Source organism: Neolamprologus brichardi, chromosome 13 (genome assembly GCF_056152115.1).
Source record: "Neolamprologus brichardi isolate AB-2024 chromosome 13, ASM5615211v1, whole genome shotgun sequence".
In the NCBI taxonomy this organism is placed as follows: Eukaryota; Metazoa; Chordata; class Actinopteri; order Cichliformes; family Cichlidae; genus Neolamprologus; species Neolamprologus brichardi.
Window position 1 is genome coordinate 17,824,265 of NC_142116.1, and position 17,597 is coordinate 17,841,861.

The following is a 17,597-nucleotide window of genomic DNA, read 5'->3' on the forward strand; positions in this document are numbered from 1 at the left end:
GCAAATACAGATAGATAGACTTAGCACCTCTTACCCGCGAGCAATTTAGAGCCTTTCCACTTAAGCAGCACCTTTTTCAGCTGGAAAGTCTACAAAAGGCTGAGACTGAGCCAACTCTGCTGCACTGCTGTGAAGCAAAAGCTTTGAAACAGTAGTTAAAGAGCTGCTCTGCAGGAAACACTGCAGTTTGTGTCATTGTTGTAGGATTTTGAAACGTTTTGCTCATAGAATGCAAGGACTGATAGATGTGTAAAATTCAAAAGGCTGAAAACTACACCAACACCAGATTTTATTAAAATGCATCATGGCGACTGTGATGGCTGTTGGCAAATGTTATAAGAAAATTCAGTAAGTGCATCTTTGTGAGGGATTTTTCTGCTTCGAGGAGTTTCTGGAAACACCCATCCAGAGTTAAAAATACATTTTTAATTGGGGTTTCATTTTTCCATGTCTAATACAAAATGAACAATCACAGATTTCTTATTTCAAATAAGACTACAGAGTCTTCGTACTTACTTGCTGTAGTGATGGTTGCTGCAAATCAGTTTACAGGGTTTGGAGATAGGAAAATCTCTGAATGCAGTGCAATACCCCTCAACAAAGGAGATCATTATTCACAAGAAATCAAAAACCCAAACTTGATATTACGTTCCAAGTTGGCACCCTGTTCAAACACTGCATGTTGCTCACCGAGTCCAAACACCAAGAATGTCTCTTTGCTTTTGGAACACTTTAAGCATTTAGTAACATCGTCTGACCCAGGCAATTAAAGCAATGATAATAATAATAATAATAAAATACAGATAAATTTCTTCCAGACTTTTGGAAAGATTCAATTCCGATATTACTGAAGGGGAATGTAGTGTTGTGGAATTTGTTCAGCACACTAACATCACACTAGCATCCAGTGCCAGTTTACAAAAATACATGCACAGTGTAACAATTGATTAAGAATTAATTAGCAATTATTAGCAATCATCAAACATTACATGGTTGTTGCACACACAATAACATGCTCTCTTACCAAAAATGGATTTTTATTATAAAGATGTGTAATTTTGTTTTTTACAAATATATTTTTTGCACCACTTTTGTTCTCACATGATCAGTTCAGGTTTGATTTGCATATTTACATTAAATTTAAATGTATCGTATCAGATTCTAACAAAAAACTCATCATGCATGTTTTATTCCTTCAAGGTCAGTATTGAACATCTATATTTCTTCATCTATGGCTGATTCCTCAACCTTCGCTCTGCTGGCTGCGGTGTCCCACCAGTGGAGTTCAGCTGAGCACACCCAGAGGTGACGCACACACCTGGAGGTCCTCTAAGACCCGGATGGCCCCTGAGCCCAGGCCGGCCCGTATGCCCCCTTTGACCCTGCCTTCCAGGCTGGCCATTGGAGGCTCTGCCAGGACGTCCACGCTGACCTGCGACGGAGTCAAAAATATTGTTTAGTCTTCAGTTTGTGCAGTCTGCTCAGTGAGCTGAGTAATGCTTCTTGTGCAGATTCCAAGACCAGCGTACTTCCAGAGAAAAATCATTTCATTATGTCCAAGAAGTACTCATGTTACTGTACACCAGCCCCTTTTCCCTGGAATTTAAAACTAAGAATAAGCTGAACATGCTTAGCAAAGATGTCGACATCAGTTGATGCCTTAATTTCAGTTAAAAAGAAAAGTAAAAAGTACCCTTTGGTCCGGGGTCTCCAGTGTTACCAGGTAGGCCATAACCCTTGGCTCCTTTATCACCTTGCTCTCCTCTGTCACCTGCAATCAAAACACACACGCAGATGCATGAGTTCAAGAAAGATCTATATGTTTGGGCTGCTTGACTACTCTTTACATCATTTCCGCTTCGCCATGCTCTCAAACTTAAGTAGTCATCACTCTGGTCCACTCATTTTCTTGGCTGCCTCATATGAACCAATCAGCCTCTTTCCCTTTAATTCTCAGTACTCTTCTGTCACTCTGTCTTTTAGCCTCACTTCTGTGTGTGACCCAGCTTCTTCCCATCTCCACCTCATCTTGGCCAGACAGAGATCCTCATCCAAGTCTACACATGCTTCATCTTTGCCACCATCAGCATCTAGACGCCGCTATGTAGCTTAACTGGAGTGTAATTGCCAGAGTTCTGACTTTACTACTCAAACTCTATATTTCAGGAAATCATGTTCAGTTCCTTTCTGAACTCTACTAATGACCGAGCTGTTGATGTTTATTAAACACCATACGTGTTACTGAGATCACTGGTAAATTAATGTTTAAAACACCTTATAAATATTCTTCAGTTTCATTGGCCTGGCAGGGGTATGACCGTGACATCACACTCAGGCCTCAAACCATAAATAAGAAAATGTACACGTTCATGACCAGGAGCTGAGCAACCAAACTGTGCACACGGGTAAAACTTGATGTTGATTATCTATATCAGATATAATGACATCATCATGTTGCTTGATAACCATGTCATTGCTCAAAAATATGATCACACAGAGCACACCTGGACCCTGAGCCCTTGAAGGGTGCAGGTACATGCTGGGCTGGTGGAAGGCTTAAAAGACTCAAGAGATTTTTTTTTCAGTAGTGTCCATTTGGGACATGATTCTACGACAGTGCAAAATCTGTGATGCAGCGCAGCTCAATTTGCTGCCCTGAAGAGCCAGAAAAGAGCCAGACACCATGTATTTTGAGTTGTACTGATTACAAAGGTAAGCGTTCCATTCATAATGTACTGATGTATTTCTGGGGGGTTTTGTTCTGATGTTAAGAGGCCAAAAAATAAAATGATGTCTGTTTAAGTATAGGATATCATAGCTTTCTTTCCAGCACGTATTCTTCCTAAAATAAACCTTGATTAGTTATTAGACTGTATTCATAAATACAGTCTCCCTTGTTTGTTATCCATACCTGCTTCTCCTTTTCGGCCTGCTTCTCCAGCTTCTCCGTAGAATCCCGGTGGGCCCACTTCTCCTTCCGTGCCATGATTACCAGGATCCCCCTGACAACATCATCAACAGGAAAACACATTGTTAATCTTTTGAGTGTTTTCAGCTTGAACCTGGCCACTACTTAAGTCCTGTTTCACCTCTAACCAGCTCTGAACAAAAAGCACGAAAAGATTTATTTGGCTGATAACTCAATACTCTGATGGGAAAACACTGCATTTTACTGGTGCATCACTTGTTTTGGCACCAAACGCCACAACATCGGGCTTACCATCCGAAATCTAACATAGAGGAATATTTTTATATAGTCATGGTTTCAAGAACATTTATCAGCCAGAGAGTTATTGTGATTAGGAGTTGTGGGACATGAATTGATTCTACACTGTAAAATAATGTGGAAAAGCCTTTGTAATCCAAGGACAGCCTTGATACTTTCCAAAAACCATGCAAAACAGACCAAGTGTCTAGTCTGTGACTCCTTATTTGTCCTCATGGAGACGTGGAAAATTGTAATGTTTTCATTCCAAGCTTTTCTGCCAAATACTTCAGCTCTCTTAGTCCAGTCCAGACCTTCGCAATGTGTTTGCATTTTACTCAGCCAGACAGACAATAATGAACAATGTATGGAGAATGTACTTGGACTCTGACAGTGTGTTTAAGCTAAAGGTCTGCACAGGACATGTGCAAATTTTTTATTTTTTTTTATAGTAAATGTTCCTAGAGTGTAGACTGATACATCTTGAACAGTGAACACCCAAGATGTAAAACTCACAGGTGGTCCGGGGGGTCCTTTCTGTCCAGGGGGACCAGGGGCACCCATGGGAACATCCCCGTACAGAGGACAGACAGCAGCACATGTCCTCTTCACTGAGTTGGCAAACATGGACATCTGCTCCAGGACCACTTTCTTACAAACCTCAATCACGTGTTGAGCAGGGAGGGTCGGACCCTGTGTAAGAAATCATTACCACATCCATCACTGGAAGGATTCCAACCACGGGACATGTAAAATGGATTATTACAGGACGGGGCACGCTGAAGCAACGGCTGCCTCTCTGAGGGAAATGCAGCGAACAAAGCCAACAATATTTCCCGAGGCTCATTATGGATTTATAGCCACACTAAATGAAACTCTTGCTGTGACTCACTACTAACTGCAGGCTAATGAGACACTGTTTAAATGTGTTCTTGACACCAAAGCTGTTACCAAACACTGTGTGTGCCAGTCAGTGTAACTACTAGAGCAAATGATTACTCTGCTCTTTCTGTGCCATTTTTCACAGAACGATGACGTGCCAATTATAGTAGAGACTGCTTTTCATGTCAGTTACAGAGCTAAATACAAACAGTACTGCTCTATACTGTACGCATTTAAATGTTATTTGTATCAGCCAAAAAAAAAAAAAAAAAAAAGCCGGAGGCTTGTATTTTACTTACTGGGGGACCTGGCGGCCCCTGAAAACCATCTGGTCCAAGTTCACCTCGAACACCCTTGACTCCGACAGGACCTGAACGTCCAGGTGGGCCTGCAGGCCCGCGCTTCCCTCGTCCTCCCCGAGGACCCTGCTTACCCCTGTCTCCAACCTACACAGGATGTTAACAACATCAGCAGGACACGATTCAGGATGGAGCAAGCGTATACGTCAGGATACAACATGTAATCACTTCTGCATGGATGCAAGCTTTATGGAAAGCATTAACTGCTTAAAATCTGAATGATATGAATCATTATAGGTTTAGGGACAAATGTTATACTGAATACAGGAAATAAAGAAAGTGTAAACAGACATTTAAAGAGTAAAATCTTTCAACCTCCCAAAACCTGCCCTGGAAGTATAATGTATAAATATATTTTTAAAAAAACATGATATTTTTATGGACGTTTGAAAATAGAAATTAAATCTGGCAGAGAGCTTTGAGAAATGTGCAGAATTCATTTTAGTGCATTTGTGCTTCTGTTCTTATCACATTGACAGATGTTCTAAATATGTTTGGAATGTTATTTAATGGATTCGTATCATGTGACGATCAGATTTTCTAATCGCCGTAGCTGCAGAAATATCATAGTGTTAGGAAACTCCACACCTGCACAACTCCTCTCTTCAGTGACTCAACTAATCACAACTAGCCTGTTATATTAAATTTGGAGAACTGGGTTGATTGCAAATGACAGCTTATAGTGACAGAAAAAAGATTCGTGATCCCTCTGGAATTCCCAGGAATTCTGAATTGATTATTCCTAAAATGTGCTCTAATCACAGTTATAGCTGCAATCTAAACTAATAACACAGGAACATTTGTACTTTTCATGCCTTTATTCAACGCATTGAGTAATCACTCAGCGCATTCTCCTTTACTGGCCAGGTAGTGTCTCCTTTCAGCAGACACTTCCTGCAGCTGCTTATGAGTCTTGAACAACAATAAAGAGGAAATTTTGACCATTGCTCCTACAATAAGTCTTTCAAAACATTTCTTGGATTGTTCTTGATGGAACAGACCTCATAAAGTCAAGCCAAAGCTCAACTGAGTCAAGATCAGCACTCAAAATCAGAAAAGGGATTTTTTTGTTTCCCCTCCCCCTTTTCCATAATTCTTGTGCTGTCTTATTCTTTGGGGTGCTTTGGGGTATTGTCCTAAGCTTATGTGATGCTGCCCTCACATTCACCTGTAAAATTGATCTCAATGGCTGCACGTCTTTCAGAGGTAAGGCAGCAAAACAATTCCAAATCATGATACTCCCTACACCATCTGTGGTTGGGATGAAGTTTGGGTGTTGCTGAGCAGTTCCATTATTTCCACTTAAGTCTCATCTGTGACAGAACAGAGTCTCAGATGTGTTGTGGAACATCTCCGTGGACATTTGTAAACTGAGGACGTGTTGCAAAGTGCAATTCCAGTAACATCATTCTTATTTTTAAGTCTTCTCAAGTGGCATTTAAACACTGTAGCAAGTTTTATGAAAGTGTTTTTTTGTTACCACCGAGCTCTTTGCAGGTTGTGCTCTTGATGCGATCATTGGAGAAGACTTTTGCTTAGGAAAAGTAGCAACAGTGTTCAGTTTTATCCATTTTTTTTCTTACTTTGGCTTGAACACCTTGAAAAGTGTACTAGAAAGCAAGATTAATGACTTAGCAAAGTAGGTCGAGCCTAGAGTTGGGAGTTTTCAGTGTCACAGAGGTGGCTCCCTTTTTACCTGGCTAGATCATTATGGCAACTTATGTTGAACACATAACTTGGTCTTTAGTAGATCATGTTCAGAGTTTCAGCACTGCAAACTTTGTGTTGTTGTCATTGGAATGTGCTTGTATTCAGATGGTGATGCAGTAAATATATAAATGTATTATCTGGTGCCATAACGATCCATTATCATTAAGATATGTGTTCAATGAATACAATTAATTTCACTTCAATTTTGTGACAAACTAAAGCTATTTCCATATCTCCTTTATTAGACTATGGGAATTCAACAAACTGAGAAACCTTTAATTTACAATTGTAGACAATGCACTTTAAAATTTCAGAATTCTTAGAAACAAGAAGCAGCACAGTGAGCACACTAAGGGGTAATATGGATGCATAAACTTGTAAGAAGTGCAAAACTTATGTTGTAATTCTCTCTGACTTAGATGACACTGAGTCTGGAACTTCAAGTAATTACACAGAGTGCAAAACTTTTTCCTGTAACTGCAATTGAACTCTTTAAATCAGTTTGTTCTTTAAATGAATGTTGTACACCAAGACTTTTAATCATTAGTCGGTGTTATAATTATTATGCTCCAATTTATCGTTAAGAAAAAAATACACATGTATGAAATCTCACCTGTCCTGCTGGGCCCTTAACTCCTTGTTCTCCCTTTAAAAAAATAATTTGATGTTAAGATAGAAAAAATGAATATGTTGAGCAACAGGTAAAGAACGAGCAACAGGGAAAAGATAAGTAAGGCAGTACCTGTACACCTTTAACTCCTTTAATACCCTGGATTCCCGTGTCACCCTGTACAAGGCAAAAGAAAAATAACATTTTCATGATTTTTTGCAATTATTTTGGTTCATTATATTCATTACATTCACACTGAGCAGTCCCACACATACATTAGCAGGTTAGCCCCATACACTAAAGTCCAACACTGTTATCTACTCTACTCTATCATTTTCTGCCAGTGTTCATCCCACATGCACTGTGGGCTGACAGCTGAGATGATCCAGTTATAGAGCTATGAAATATTTCAGTAAGCATATCTCCTGCATGCATTCTAATACCATATGTCCATCCATGCTGACCGTTACCAACCCATATGCTAAAGTCACGTTTGCAAATTGAAAACACTTCTGAACATGCTTTATTTTAAATTACTTTTCATTTATTGATGTATTTGTTACATAAATTATTTGTTTTTCTTCTTCATGTGAAGTAAAACAGTGGTTTCTGCATGGATATCTGCCCTTTTCATTGGTGTGGGATGTACTGTAAACATTGAGAGCAGGTCCTGTGGGGGAGTTTAGCACTTTTAGTGACCTCCTGTCCATATGGAGAGACAAAAATACACTGAGCCAACATGCCCTGAGCAGCAGCCTCTGATTTGACATATTAAACTGTTTCCTCGAACTCTACCAACTTGTGTTACATTAGTGGGCAGCGAAATTAGGGATGGTTTATATAACATTATAAAAAAGTGCTGTCTAGTATCTAATTGGACCTACCATTGTTACCTAAATACAAGGTTGCTTTCCAAACCAGGAAAATGTCTTGGTTTGGACAGAGAATCCGTCTGTAAATCTTAAATTCTATGTGGCTCATTGACCCAGCAAATGATTCCCAAATAGCAGCTATAATTGAACCATTAACAGTAATTTTGCCCCCATTTTATTTCTCAAATGGGTAATGGATAGGGATGCATTACCTTGGGCCCTTGTTTTCCAGGCATGCCCACATGTCCCTGTAAAAAGATGACATGGTTTAATAGCTCGAAGAAAACGAACTAGTGTTTGGAGGAGTTAAGAAAAGTCATCTGGAGCACTTACAGTGGGTCCAGGTGGGCCAATAAATCCAGGTCTTCCTGGCTTTCCTGCAGAACCCTTGTAACCTCTGGGGCCCTAGAGGATATAACATTTATTAACCAACCTAAGCTACAGCTTTATTCTTTGTCATTTCCCTTTAGGATGGCAAACTACTTTACAAACAAAATGGATTATGTGCTGTCTTTGGTGAATGAAATGCCTGAAAATGTGACTTACAGTTTGCCCTCTGGGACCCATTTCTCCTGGTGGCCCCAGGGTGCCTTTCTCCCCCTGTAAAAGGAACAAATGGCCAGATATTAATCTGCCAAAAAAACTACATTTTACACTAATTTACAAAACCTGACAACATCAGTGAGTTACCTTTGCTCCACTTTGTCCAAGTTTTCCGCTGAGGCCCTGTGGTCCTTGATAAGCCTGTAGAGAACAGATGACATTTACAGTATAATGATAAATGGGCACTGCTTCCAAAATTCTACATAAACATGTCATTATAAGAAGAATATAATACCTCTATTCCTGGATCACCATCTCTGCCAGGTAAGCCCGGATCTCCAATAATGCCCTAGGGAGACATATTATTTTTGCAAGTGCAAGTGAGCCCTCGGGTGTGATGCGCTGAGTGTGTTGGCAGTGAATTACCTTTGGTCCTACGGTGCCAGCTCTGCCCACAGGTCCTTGAATTCCCTAAATTTCAAGACAAAAACACTCATAAGAATTCAAAATTATGCTGTTATAAATGTAATCAAGCAAAATAATATATCCCCACGGTTGATCTGTGACTTACAGGCCCCCCCTTCAGTCCAGGATTTCCCCTTTCTCCAGGATCTCCCACAATGCCCTGTAAATTCATCATACAAAGTGACATAAGTTAAAATGTTGCTTTATCTGCAATACATTTGTTTCAGTAGTAAATTAATAGGACGTGCCCTCATATAGTTCATGCAGTGTAGGTATCATGTACGTTATCGCTGCAGTTCAAGCCCTTCTTCCAGTGACTCACCAGCTTACGTTAATATAGTTCAGGCCCTCAGATCTCAGCCAAAATCCAGCCACATGAACTAATGTTGTTTATGGAGACGGCACATAAGCCAAAAACATAGCTCTATTCCAGTGTTTTACAACATTAAAAATGATTTACGTGCCCTTCATGCTCACATAAGGGGATTTTGAAGGAAGCGCACAAAGACTGTAGAGTGTTTTTTTTATGGATCATGGAAAAGGGAATCCCACAACCACCCACCTGCTTTCCTCTAAGCCCAGCTCGCCCTGTTGCACCAGAAGCCCCTTTTTCACCCTAAAAATAAAAACATAACAGTTTCAGATTATATAATATGAGGGAAAAATTAAGTAAACTGGCAGGAAACTTGAATACCTTAACTCCTTGAAACCCAGGAATCCCTTCATATCCTCTGATGCCTTTAACACCCTTCAAGGAGGTCAAAATGTTAGCTATACAGTAATTATATAATGATTTGCTTAAGGACTTACCATTGGGCCTGAAAGGTTAACTTACAGCTTCTCCTGATTTTCCAGTCTCTCCAATGTCTCCAGGTGGTCCTTGAATTCCCTGTAATTACAGTCAAATGTCAACATTAATTTCTTTGAGTCATCTATAAAGTTATATAGCTACAACAACAAACTTGTAACTTCATTAAGTGGCTTGCCAATTAAAGCAAGAACTCAAAAGAGTTATTACCGTAAAGCCCATTGCCCCTTTTAATCCTTTCAGCCCTTTGGGACCTCTGTCTCCCTGTTAACACAGCATCCCATTAATATTCATCATCATTTGTAAAATACTGAGGTAAAGAAAATGATAAATTACCACTTGGCCCCAGGGTCCTCTCATTCCTTTCTCGCCTTTGATTCCTTCTTCGCCCTGAGGATGCATACATGAGGTTTCATTAATGAATCTTGAGAACGAGCCAAAGTGAAGTGCAGCCCTGATGGGATCGTTTAAAGACAAATCTCACCTTTGGGCCTGGTTCGCCAATGTTGCCATAATCTCCTGTGTTCCCCCTTATGCCCTGCAAAATAAAGTTTGACTTAATCAAAAGCAAGACTTCTTGCACAACAGCTATTTGTTGGTGAAAGGCCCGGGGAGCAGCGTAAAATGTAATTAATGGTGACTGTTCTCACTGATTACAAGTTAATAAGATTTTAGTCGTTAAACTTTGGATACATCAGACCAAGAGTCTCTTACACTTCAGACATGGTAACTTTCACCCCTAATAAACACAAGGAGGAAGGGTGGAGTGCTAGAGAGATGAGTGACAGGGTGATTTGGGGCAGAAGGACAGCAGCAAGAGAGAAAAGGAAGATCTTCAAGCTGGTATCATGTATGGTTTGGAGTGAGAGTTCAGATTGAGCAGTTTGGAGACAACGTTAGAGAGCCGAGGCGGAGATGGTTTTGACATGTGCAGAGGAGGGAGAGTGGATATACTATACAAAGGATGTTGAAGATGGAGCTGCCAGGCAGGAGGAGAAAAAGACGACCACAGAGAAGAATCATGAATGTAGTGAAGGGGACCATGCAGAGTGCTGGTGTGACAGATGAGCCAGGGAAAGGGTGAGATTGAGGCAGATGATCCACTGTGCAACCCCTAAATGGAGTAGACAAAATGATCATTTGGCCACTGTAAGACAGAGCTAGAATAGAGAAAGAAACATCCATCCATTCACTTCCGCTTATCCTTTTCAGGGTTGTGGGGGGGGGGGGGGGGGGGGGGTGATGTCTTATCCACGATGTCTTATGTCTTATGTCCTATCCACGATGTCTTAGGGTGAGAGGCAGGGTACCTCCTGGACAGGTCACCTGTCTGTCACAGGGCTAACACACAGATGGAGACAACTATTCACACTCGCATTCACACCTATGGGCAATTTAGAGTTTTCAGTTAATCTATCCCCACTAACTGCATGTCTTTGAACTGTGGGAGGAAGCAGGAGTGCCGGGAGAGAACCCACGCAAATACGGGGAGAACATGCAAACTCCACACAGAAAGAAAAGGAAGAGAACTCAGGACCCTCTTGCTGTGTGGCAACAGTGCTAACCACCATGCCACTGGGCAGCAGAAAACATTTTAAATAAAAATACATTTCTTTTCTTCCCTTTCCCACCAAGAGTCAAAACCATAAATCGTGAAAATAGCTTTCAGTAGAGAATGGGACAAATGCTTTGTACAGTGTCACAGCAAATTGTTTAGACGAACATGAAAGCAGTACACAGTAAATAATGTTCTTGGCAAATAAAGGAAGATTTGTTTTGCCTTTTTGTTTGTGTTTTAGAGAAAAAGCTGGCTATCTAGTTGTTAACCGTGTCTCTATATTCATCTGGTATTGATCTTTTGATTTAATTCCAAGCAGAATGAAAAAATGAGACAGTATATTTCCTAAAATGTCACATTAGTGCTCTAAAAATTAGTCCCCAGCCAGGATACAGTGAGTTTAGTTTAGCCCACTTTGACCTGGTGGGAGAGGTGGGAAAAACTTGGTTAGTCTCTTTTAAGATCAGTCATTTGGTGTTCATGTGTAATAGATAGGTGTAGTATCTATTTTATCATTGATTGATTGATTGATTTTTTTAATCTTTTGATCTTAGACTAGACCATCTAATGCTAAGCTAACATTTTCAAGGCTAGAACTTCCAAGTATTAAGCTTACCATTTGGAACAAGTTTATTTATTTTTCTTGCTGTCAAACTAGTCTGAGAATACAAATAAGTTTAAATACTGTAAATGTCAGCGCTCTCATATTAGTCACTTCATTGAAAAATATACACAAGCACTATTTAGGAAAGCTTGGTATAACATGGATCACTGTTGTTTGCACAGATGCTGAGTTCCTTAGTAGTAGAAGGAAAAGTGTTTCCCAATTGGCTGCATTTCACTAAGTCAGCAAACACATTAAGCAAGGCCAGGATGCCTTTGTCGTGACAGTTTATTTGTCTATCTCACTTAAAGCTGTCTTTACGCAGACTCAGCTGGATGGAGTTGAACCTCTAAACAGTGAGCCGAGAGGCATGACCTTGAACTTTATGACATATCAGAGGCAGTGAGGCTGAGAGGAGCAAAGGACCACCCACCACCTGAGATGGGCAGTTCATATCCTCTGTGCCAGGAAATGCCCTCGTCAGATGCCAGCAGGGAAGGAGATAATCAAGCTGGGGTTGTGTACTTCACAAGCCAGCAGGAGATCAAGACTCTAACCACTTACACAAGACAGATGTTTATTCCTAGAGGCGCTACAGCCGCAATTTGGGACATGAATAATGTAGCATGTACACTTCTGGAAATGTGCTTTAAGTGTATGTGAGTCGACAGGCCTACATGTGCTTACTCAGGCAGCATGGGAGATTTCTTTGAGAGCAAAGGGCATGTTAAAAAGCTAAACTGACGCACAAGTATAAAAAAAATGCTCCTTCTTTAAACACATGTTCAGAGACTTTCTGATCCGTGCCAATAACAGTGACTGCTAAGCATCAAAGAGATTAACAAGTCATAAATTTAAAGTGGAAATAATCACGTCTGCAGCTCTCTGAAGGATAAGAGAGTATTTATTCATTCACTGATGCATGTATAACTGGCTCCGTTAGCCTAATGCTTTAATCTTTCGAATTTTCTGACACCTTTTCTCTTTTTCCCAAATCAGTCCTCCTCTTGTAAAAGAATTTGCCTTTTAGAGAAACAATACATTTGACAAATTTTACACAAGAGTTAAGCAGTCTAATGCCACTCATTACCAAGCACTTGGAGGGCATGGTTATTGCTCAACTGCCTTGTTTTCCTGTGTGTGGGATTCATTACGTTTGGAGCGGTTTCTTCCAAATGGGAAAGCAAAACCATTACAAATCCTGTGATCGTTTGCCAGTTTGAGTTTAATCCTGTATTCTAAAACAACAGCGCCTAACTTTTAAGATGCAAATGCATATTTCAGAGCTACAACAACAGCTTATTGTCGCATCCATGTTGGTTCATGTTTATCTAGGATTCTTCAACATGAGTTTTCGGACCGTGAATGGAGCCCCCGTGTTTACTATCGCTAAGCGCTTCTGCTTCCAGATCTGTTTCCATCCTGTCGTCTCTCAGTTGTGCCTCTGTTGCCATTTTCCACAGCTTTGCTGCTGTCTCACGAATGAAAGTTTTACAGTCTCCCTCACCCACAAGCCAGCTTAACTCTTTATTGAGCGGCAAGAGGAAGACGATTCTGCTCATGCTGAGAATACATGATGTATATACTGCAGTATGCATTCATCCAGTGAGGTTTGAAGCTTGCATGGAATATTGTATATTTTTTACCCAGTTCCCTGGTCTCCCTGGGTCTCCATCCTCTCCCAGAAGGCCTCTATGACCCTGCAGAAGAATAAAAAATATGGCATGACAGATTCAACTTGTCTGTCAACTTGAGCCAGCTGCATGCAGAATGACATTCACCTTTGGTCCTGGAGCGCCCTGGATGCCAGGCTGCCCATGCATACATTTGCAAGAGGGTCTTCCCCCTGTGAGGCCGATCACTGCATATCCTCCACACTGCAATGGACATATAGGTAACCATGTGACTCCACACATACTCCACACCTATCACTAAAAACAGAGATGCAGTGATGTTAGATGGATGACTCACCACGCTCGAGAGCTCACAGCAACCTTCTGAATAGGCCTTTTCTGGGTCACATGACACTTCCATCTGCTGTAAATCCACCTTGAAAGAAACGGAAGATAATATGAGAAAATAAATCTATATAAAAAAAATCAAAACAAAGACTAGTTAATTGAAAATGCAAAGTGTCAACATACAGATACAGAGCGATCTCCTGCAGCACGCTTTACAATGGAGGTATATCCTTGGTGGATGATTGGCCTTGGCTCATCAATGGACTCCACTCTGATCTCTTCACAGTCTATCAGCAGTTTCACCTGGTTGCCCTTCACACTCAGTCCTACCTTGTGCCACTCTCCATCAAACACCTTCTCCACACCATGGAAGGTCCTCAGCATCTGGCTCCCATGGGGGCTTGTGAAGAAGAAGTCTAAGGAACGTGTATCACCCTGGAACCGAAGGCCAACCTGCTCTTGTCCCTCAGGGTCACTGATCTGCCACAGGTTCCAGGACTCCTTGGCAGTGTCTTTGGTCACCCTAAATGTTGCAATGACCGAGTAGTCGGAGGGAAGTCCATCTGGGTACACGTCGCTGTGGCACAAGAATCAGGTTTAGAGGGCTGGGTGACTAAACAGAGGGTACTTTACTTCAAAAATCAGCAAAAAAAAATCTGGGAATTTAATAGTTTTGTTTTATATGAAGAAGTAAAAACTGAGACACTTGAACTATGGTGGTGGTGGAGTTTTATATAGCACTAGTGCCAAAGTTAGCTTGGTAGCTAATCTACAGCTGTAGTCTGCACAAAACTAAAAAGGAAAAACATGTTAAAATGCATTTTCTACATAATAAAGTGTCAATCATTGTTGCTAAGCTTTTAAAACAGATGTTTTAAACGGTGAACTTGCACAAAGGCACGGCCTCCCTCTCTGAGCAAAACGAAGCCATCATTAGCACCTGTAATTTTCCTATTGTGACAAGTCAAATTCTCTGATGTGAAAAAGCTCTACTGTGGGAACTTGACCTGCAGTGACACCTGTACCAGAATCCTACACCACAGTTGTTTGTTCATACTGCAGACACAACACAGTTGTCAGTGTTAAGTTGTCCAACAAAGAGAAATTTAACACCAGTCTTGAAAGATTAAAGGACTCAGCTCCGTTTGCACTCCTGACCAGATGCAGTGTGATCAGAGGTGTCCTCTGCTGCACCTGTGACCACACCTGATATTCAGTGTACACTCCTACACACACCTTGATTACAACACTTGAGATCCGTATCAAGTAATATATTATATGAAAGGGAATGGAGAGAGCTGTACAACAAACTTTTTTATTTTGTCAGCATGATGCCCTAAGATCTCACAATGACGCTTTATGGTTTGGCAAAATTGCACACGGATAACTATATCTTTATATTCTCAAGTTTTCACAGCTTATAGAAGCCAAAGAGCAATTCTGCTCCAGTCATATGAATAAAGATAATTAAAAGTCAGCATGTAATGCCTCAAGGTCATAGGCCAAAGGTCAGACATCAGCCAATAAGAGGAGGCTGACATCCTCATATTATAATAAAACAATATAAAACATATAAGTTTTAGTGTAGACCTTCGGGGGAAGTTCTCTGAGTGCTCTTAAGTTAGTTTTTAATTATTTCTAAGGTCTAGTGAGGTTTAGCAGATCTGTACCTCATGGACTTCCGTAGATGGATGGAGGGGTTGATCCGGTAGGCCACTGCCTCAGGTTGAGAGCCGTCCACCCTCCTCACTCCTCTTGAGTCAGGCACATGAAACTCCTCCAGTAAGTCAAAACCTCGCAGCACAAACACTCAGGTTAGTTTGCTGTATAACTGGTTGAGCATCAAAGGTGTTGGACTATTTCTGAATCTTATGTCAGTGCTGATATCACCGACTTTTATTAGATAGATGCATTACTCAGTGTTGTTATTAATGCCATCTAATCAGTGAGGTAATCCATTAAACCCATTAGCACAACAAGGCTGTTTATTTTCCTTCATGGGTGAATTTAACCACTAAATTTTAAACACTGGATGCTTTGTACTGCACTCTGAATGAGATCAGCATTGCTGCAGAATTCCCTGTAAATGTTCAGATTAAAGCTGGGGAATGTTTATGATTACAGACACTGTGACCTAAATATACACCTGCTAAGAAATATTAGCCTTAGATTTTTGGAAAACACTGTTGCCAGGTTATTTTTATGCGAATTAGCTTGTTTGTGACTTTAATCTGTGGATACTGAACAGGACACCATAGCTAAGAAAATGTAAAAAAATAAAAAATGTTTCAGGCTGCACACTCTTTGGCTTTTTTTTTTTTTTTTTTTGCTGCTCTGTTTTCTATCAAAAGAAATAAAAACACAACGATAACTGTTTTTTAGTGACAGCGTAACTCTGCTGCAGGAGTTCAAAGTTTAATGTGCAAATCTTAACCCTAGATTGACCTCTGCACACCTTTTACTGTGCATGTTGGCATGGAGCAGCTGTTGGACCAGGCACTAGGCTGACAAACAGTGACATCTGCTGGTCAGAGTACAGTAGTGGGCTACCGTTTAGAAAAAAAGAAAAAGAAAAAACAACAAATTCTTAATATGATATTTAGGATTATAACTGGTGTTTACTTTTTTACCACAAAGGGCTGATCTGAGATTAGGTGGCATCATGTATAACAAGAGCTGCACCCACACAATCAACCAACACCTGTCTACATTTGGTTATGATGCATAATAACTTGTTATTTTTATACATTCGAAAATAGGCAGTAATATGAGGTTACACATTTAAAAAATGTAAACTTACTTGGCAACTTTTGACACTGGGCCAGTCGCAAAAGAGAAAAGAGAGCCACAAACACCAGCATATTTTTCTGAGCTGGCATTTTCAGTTTTTTGATGTCTGGGATTATAAGTGCCTGTAATACAGCAATTAAACAAACCAATAATTCTAAGAGATCAAGTCGCACACTATGTTAATATAGGCTTTGTGAAACCCTCCGATGTCTTCCAAAAGTACTCCCTACCCATGCACAAAGGTTAAAGATATTGAAAGAATAGAAGGAAACTAAGAGTAATAATAATACCAATAAGAAAGCATTTTTCTGACTATGTTTTATTGCAAGATTATCTTCAGTATGAGCTGTAGTCACAGCTTTGCCTACGCAAATGATGTGCAGTTTAAGCACCTAAATTATTACCTATGCTATGATTACAAAACTAGATAACATGTGTAACTGATCCAATTAAATTGTCCTCAGCTCAACAACCTGATATCATTTATTGCTTTTAAAACGTGCCTGCTACCTCCTTAAGTTGTATTAAATGTAAAAGTTAAGAAAACTGTATGGAATATTAGAATTACTTACATAGTCCTCTGAAACTTCTGGGAGTTCCCGTTGATGGATCTTTCCCAGTTTCTGGTGTGTGGATTTAAACCGTTCTAAAGTGCCATCACAGGGCCGATGTTTGAGCTGAGCAGGAGGATCATTCAATCACAGGATCCCTGAGAACCCCTGAGCTCCACTCCACCTTTGGTCCCCAGAGGATCCTTCTCTTCTCATACGCCAGCCAGACCTAAGACGACTAAACAGCCCTGCGTCACCACATTGAAGAAGTGCAGGCATACTTTATGCAAGTTAAAACTACTGAAATGATGCTTCAGTGTTGGAAACTAATCCTGTCCTTGAACTTTGATCAACATTTTGATCAGTTATGCTAAAAACTAGTTGCATTTAGTGATTTGCCTTCGGAAAATCTATTTCTCTGAGAGAAAGATGCAGTATGTCACAGCTAAACACAAGACACTCTGCAAACATTCCATGTAGAAAAGATCACACCTTCAATCTAACCCGCCACTGCACCTAAACACTGCTGAATTATACTGCATACAATAATACCGGCAACACATGGAGAAAAAAAAACACAACATAAACTGGTTTGAAATTTTGCTTAATAAAACAAGTTCCCATTTCCCAAGTTTTCCAGCTTATGTAAAAAAAAAAACTGACAGACAAACAGAGATGA

At 40.3% G+C, this 17,597-nt stretch overlaps 1 protein-coding gene across 1 annotated transcript; it reads right to left on the bottom strand.

Moving 5' to 3' along the window:
- Positions 1 to 311: 311 nt before the first annotated feature.
- On the bottom strand, positions 312 to 17,287 carry LOC118454912 (uncharacterized). Its single transcript, XM_035912096.2, has 27 exons — positions 16,940 to 17,287; positions 16,378 to 16,489; positions 15,248 to 15,371; positions 13,761 to 14,154; positions 13,588 to 13,665; positions 13,398 to 13,493; positions 13,263 to 13,316; positions 9,939 to 9,992; positions 9,791 to 9,844; positions 9,665 to 9,718; positions 9,482 to 9,535; positions 9,341 to 9,394; positions 9,209 to 9,262; positions 8,753 to 8,806; positions 8,608 to 8,652; positions 8,477 to 8,530; positions 8,329 to 8,382; positions 8,185 to 8,238; positions 7,972 to 8,043; positions 7,851 to 7,886; positions 6,899 to 6,943; positions 6,770 to 6,802; positions 4,387 to 4,533; positions 3,722 to 3,898; positions 2,912 to 3,002; positions 1,694 to 1,771; positions 312 to 1,432 (listed from the first exon to the last, which is right to left on the bottom strand). Exons 2-27 carry the CDS (start codon positions 16,454 to 16,456, stop codon positions 1,230 to 1,232), a joined length of 2,292 nt encoding a protein of 763 aa, XP_035767989.2. The 5' UTR covers positions 16,457 to 16,489; positions 16,940 to 17,287; the 3' UTR covers positions 312 to 1,229.
- Between the last annotated feature and the right edge of the window lie 310 nt (positions 17,288 to 17,597).

Excerpts from the sequence above, each read along its gene's own strand:
- LOC118454912 (XM_035912096.2), bottom strand. The coding sequence starts at position 16,456 with ATGCCAGCTCAGAAAAATATGCTGGTGTTTGTGGCTCTCTTTTCTCTT. Across the intron at positions 13,666-13,760 it reads CAGGAGATCGCTCTGTATCT|GTGGATTTACAGCAGATGGA; the intron begins GTATGTTGACAC and ends GTTTCTTTCAAG. Across the intron at positions 6,944-7,850 it reads CTGGAAAACAAGGGCCCAAG|GGTGACACGGGAATCCAGGG; the intron begins GTAATGCATCCC and ends TGCCTTGTACAG.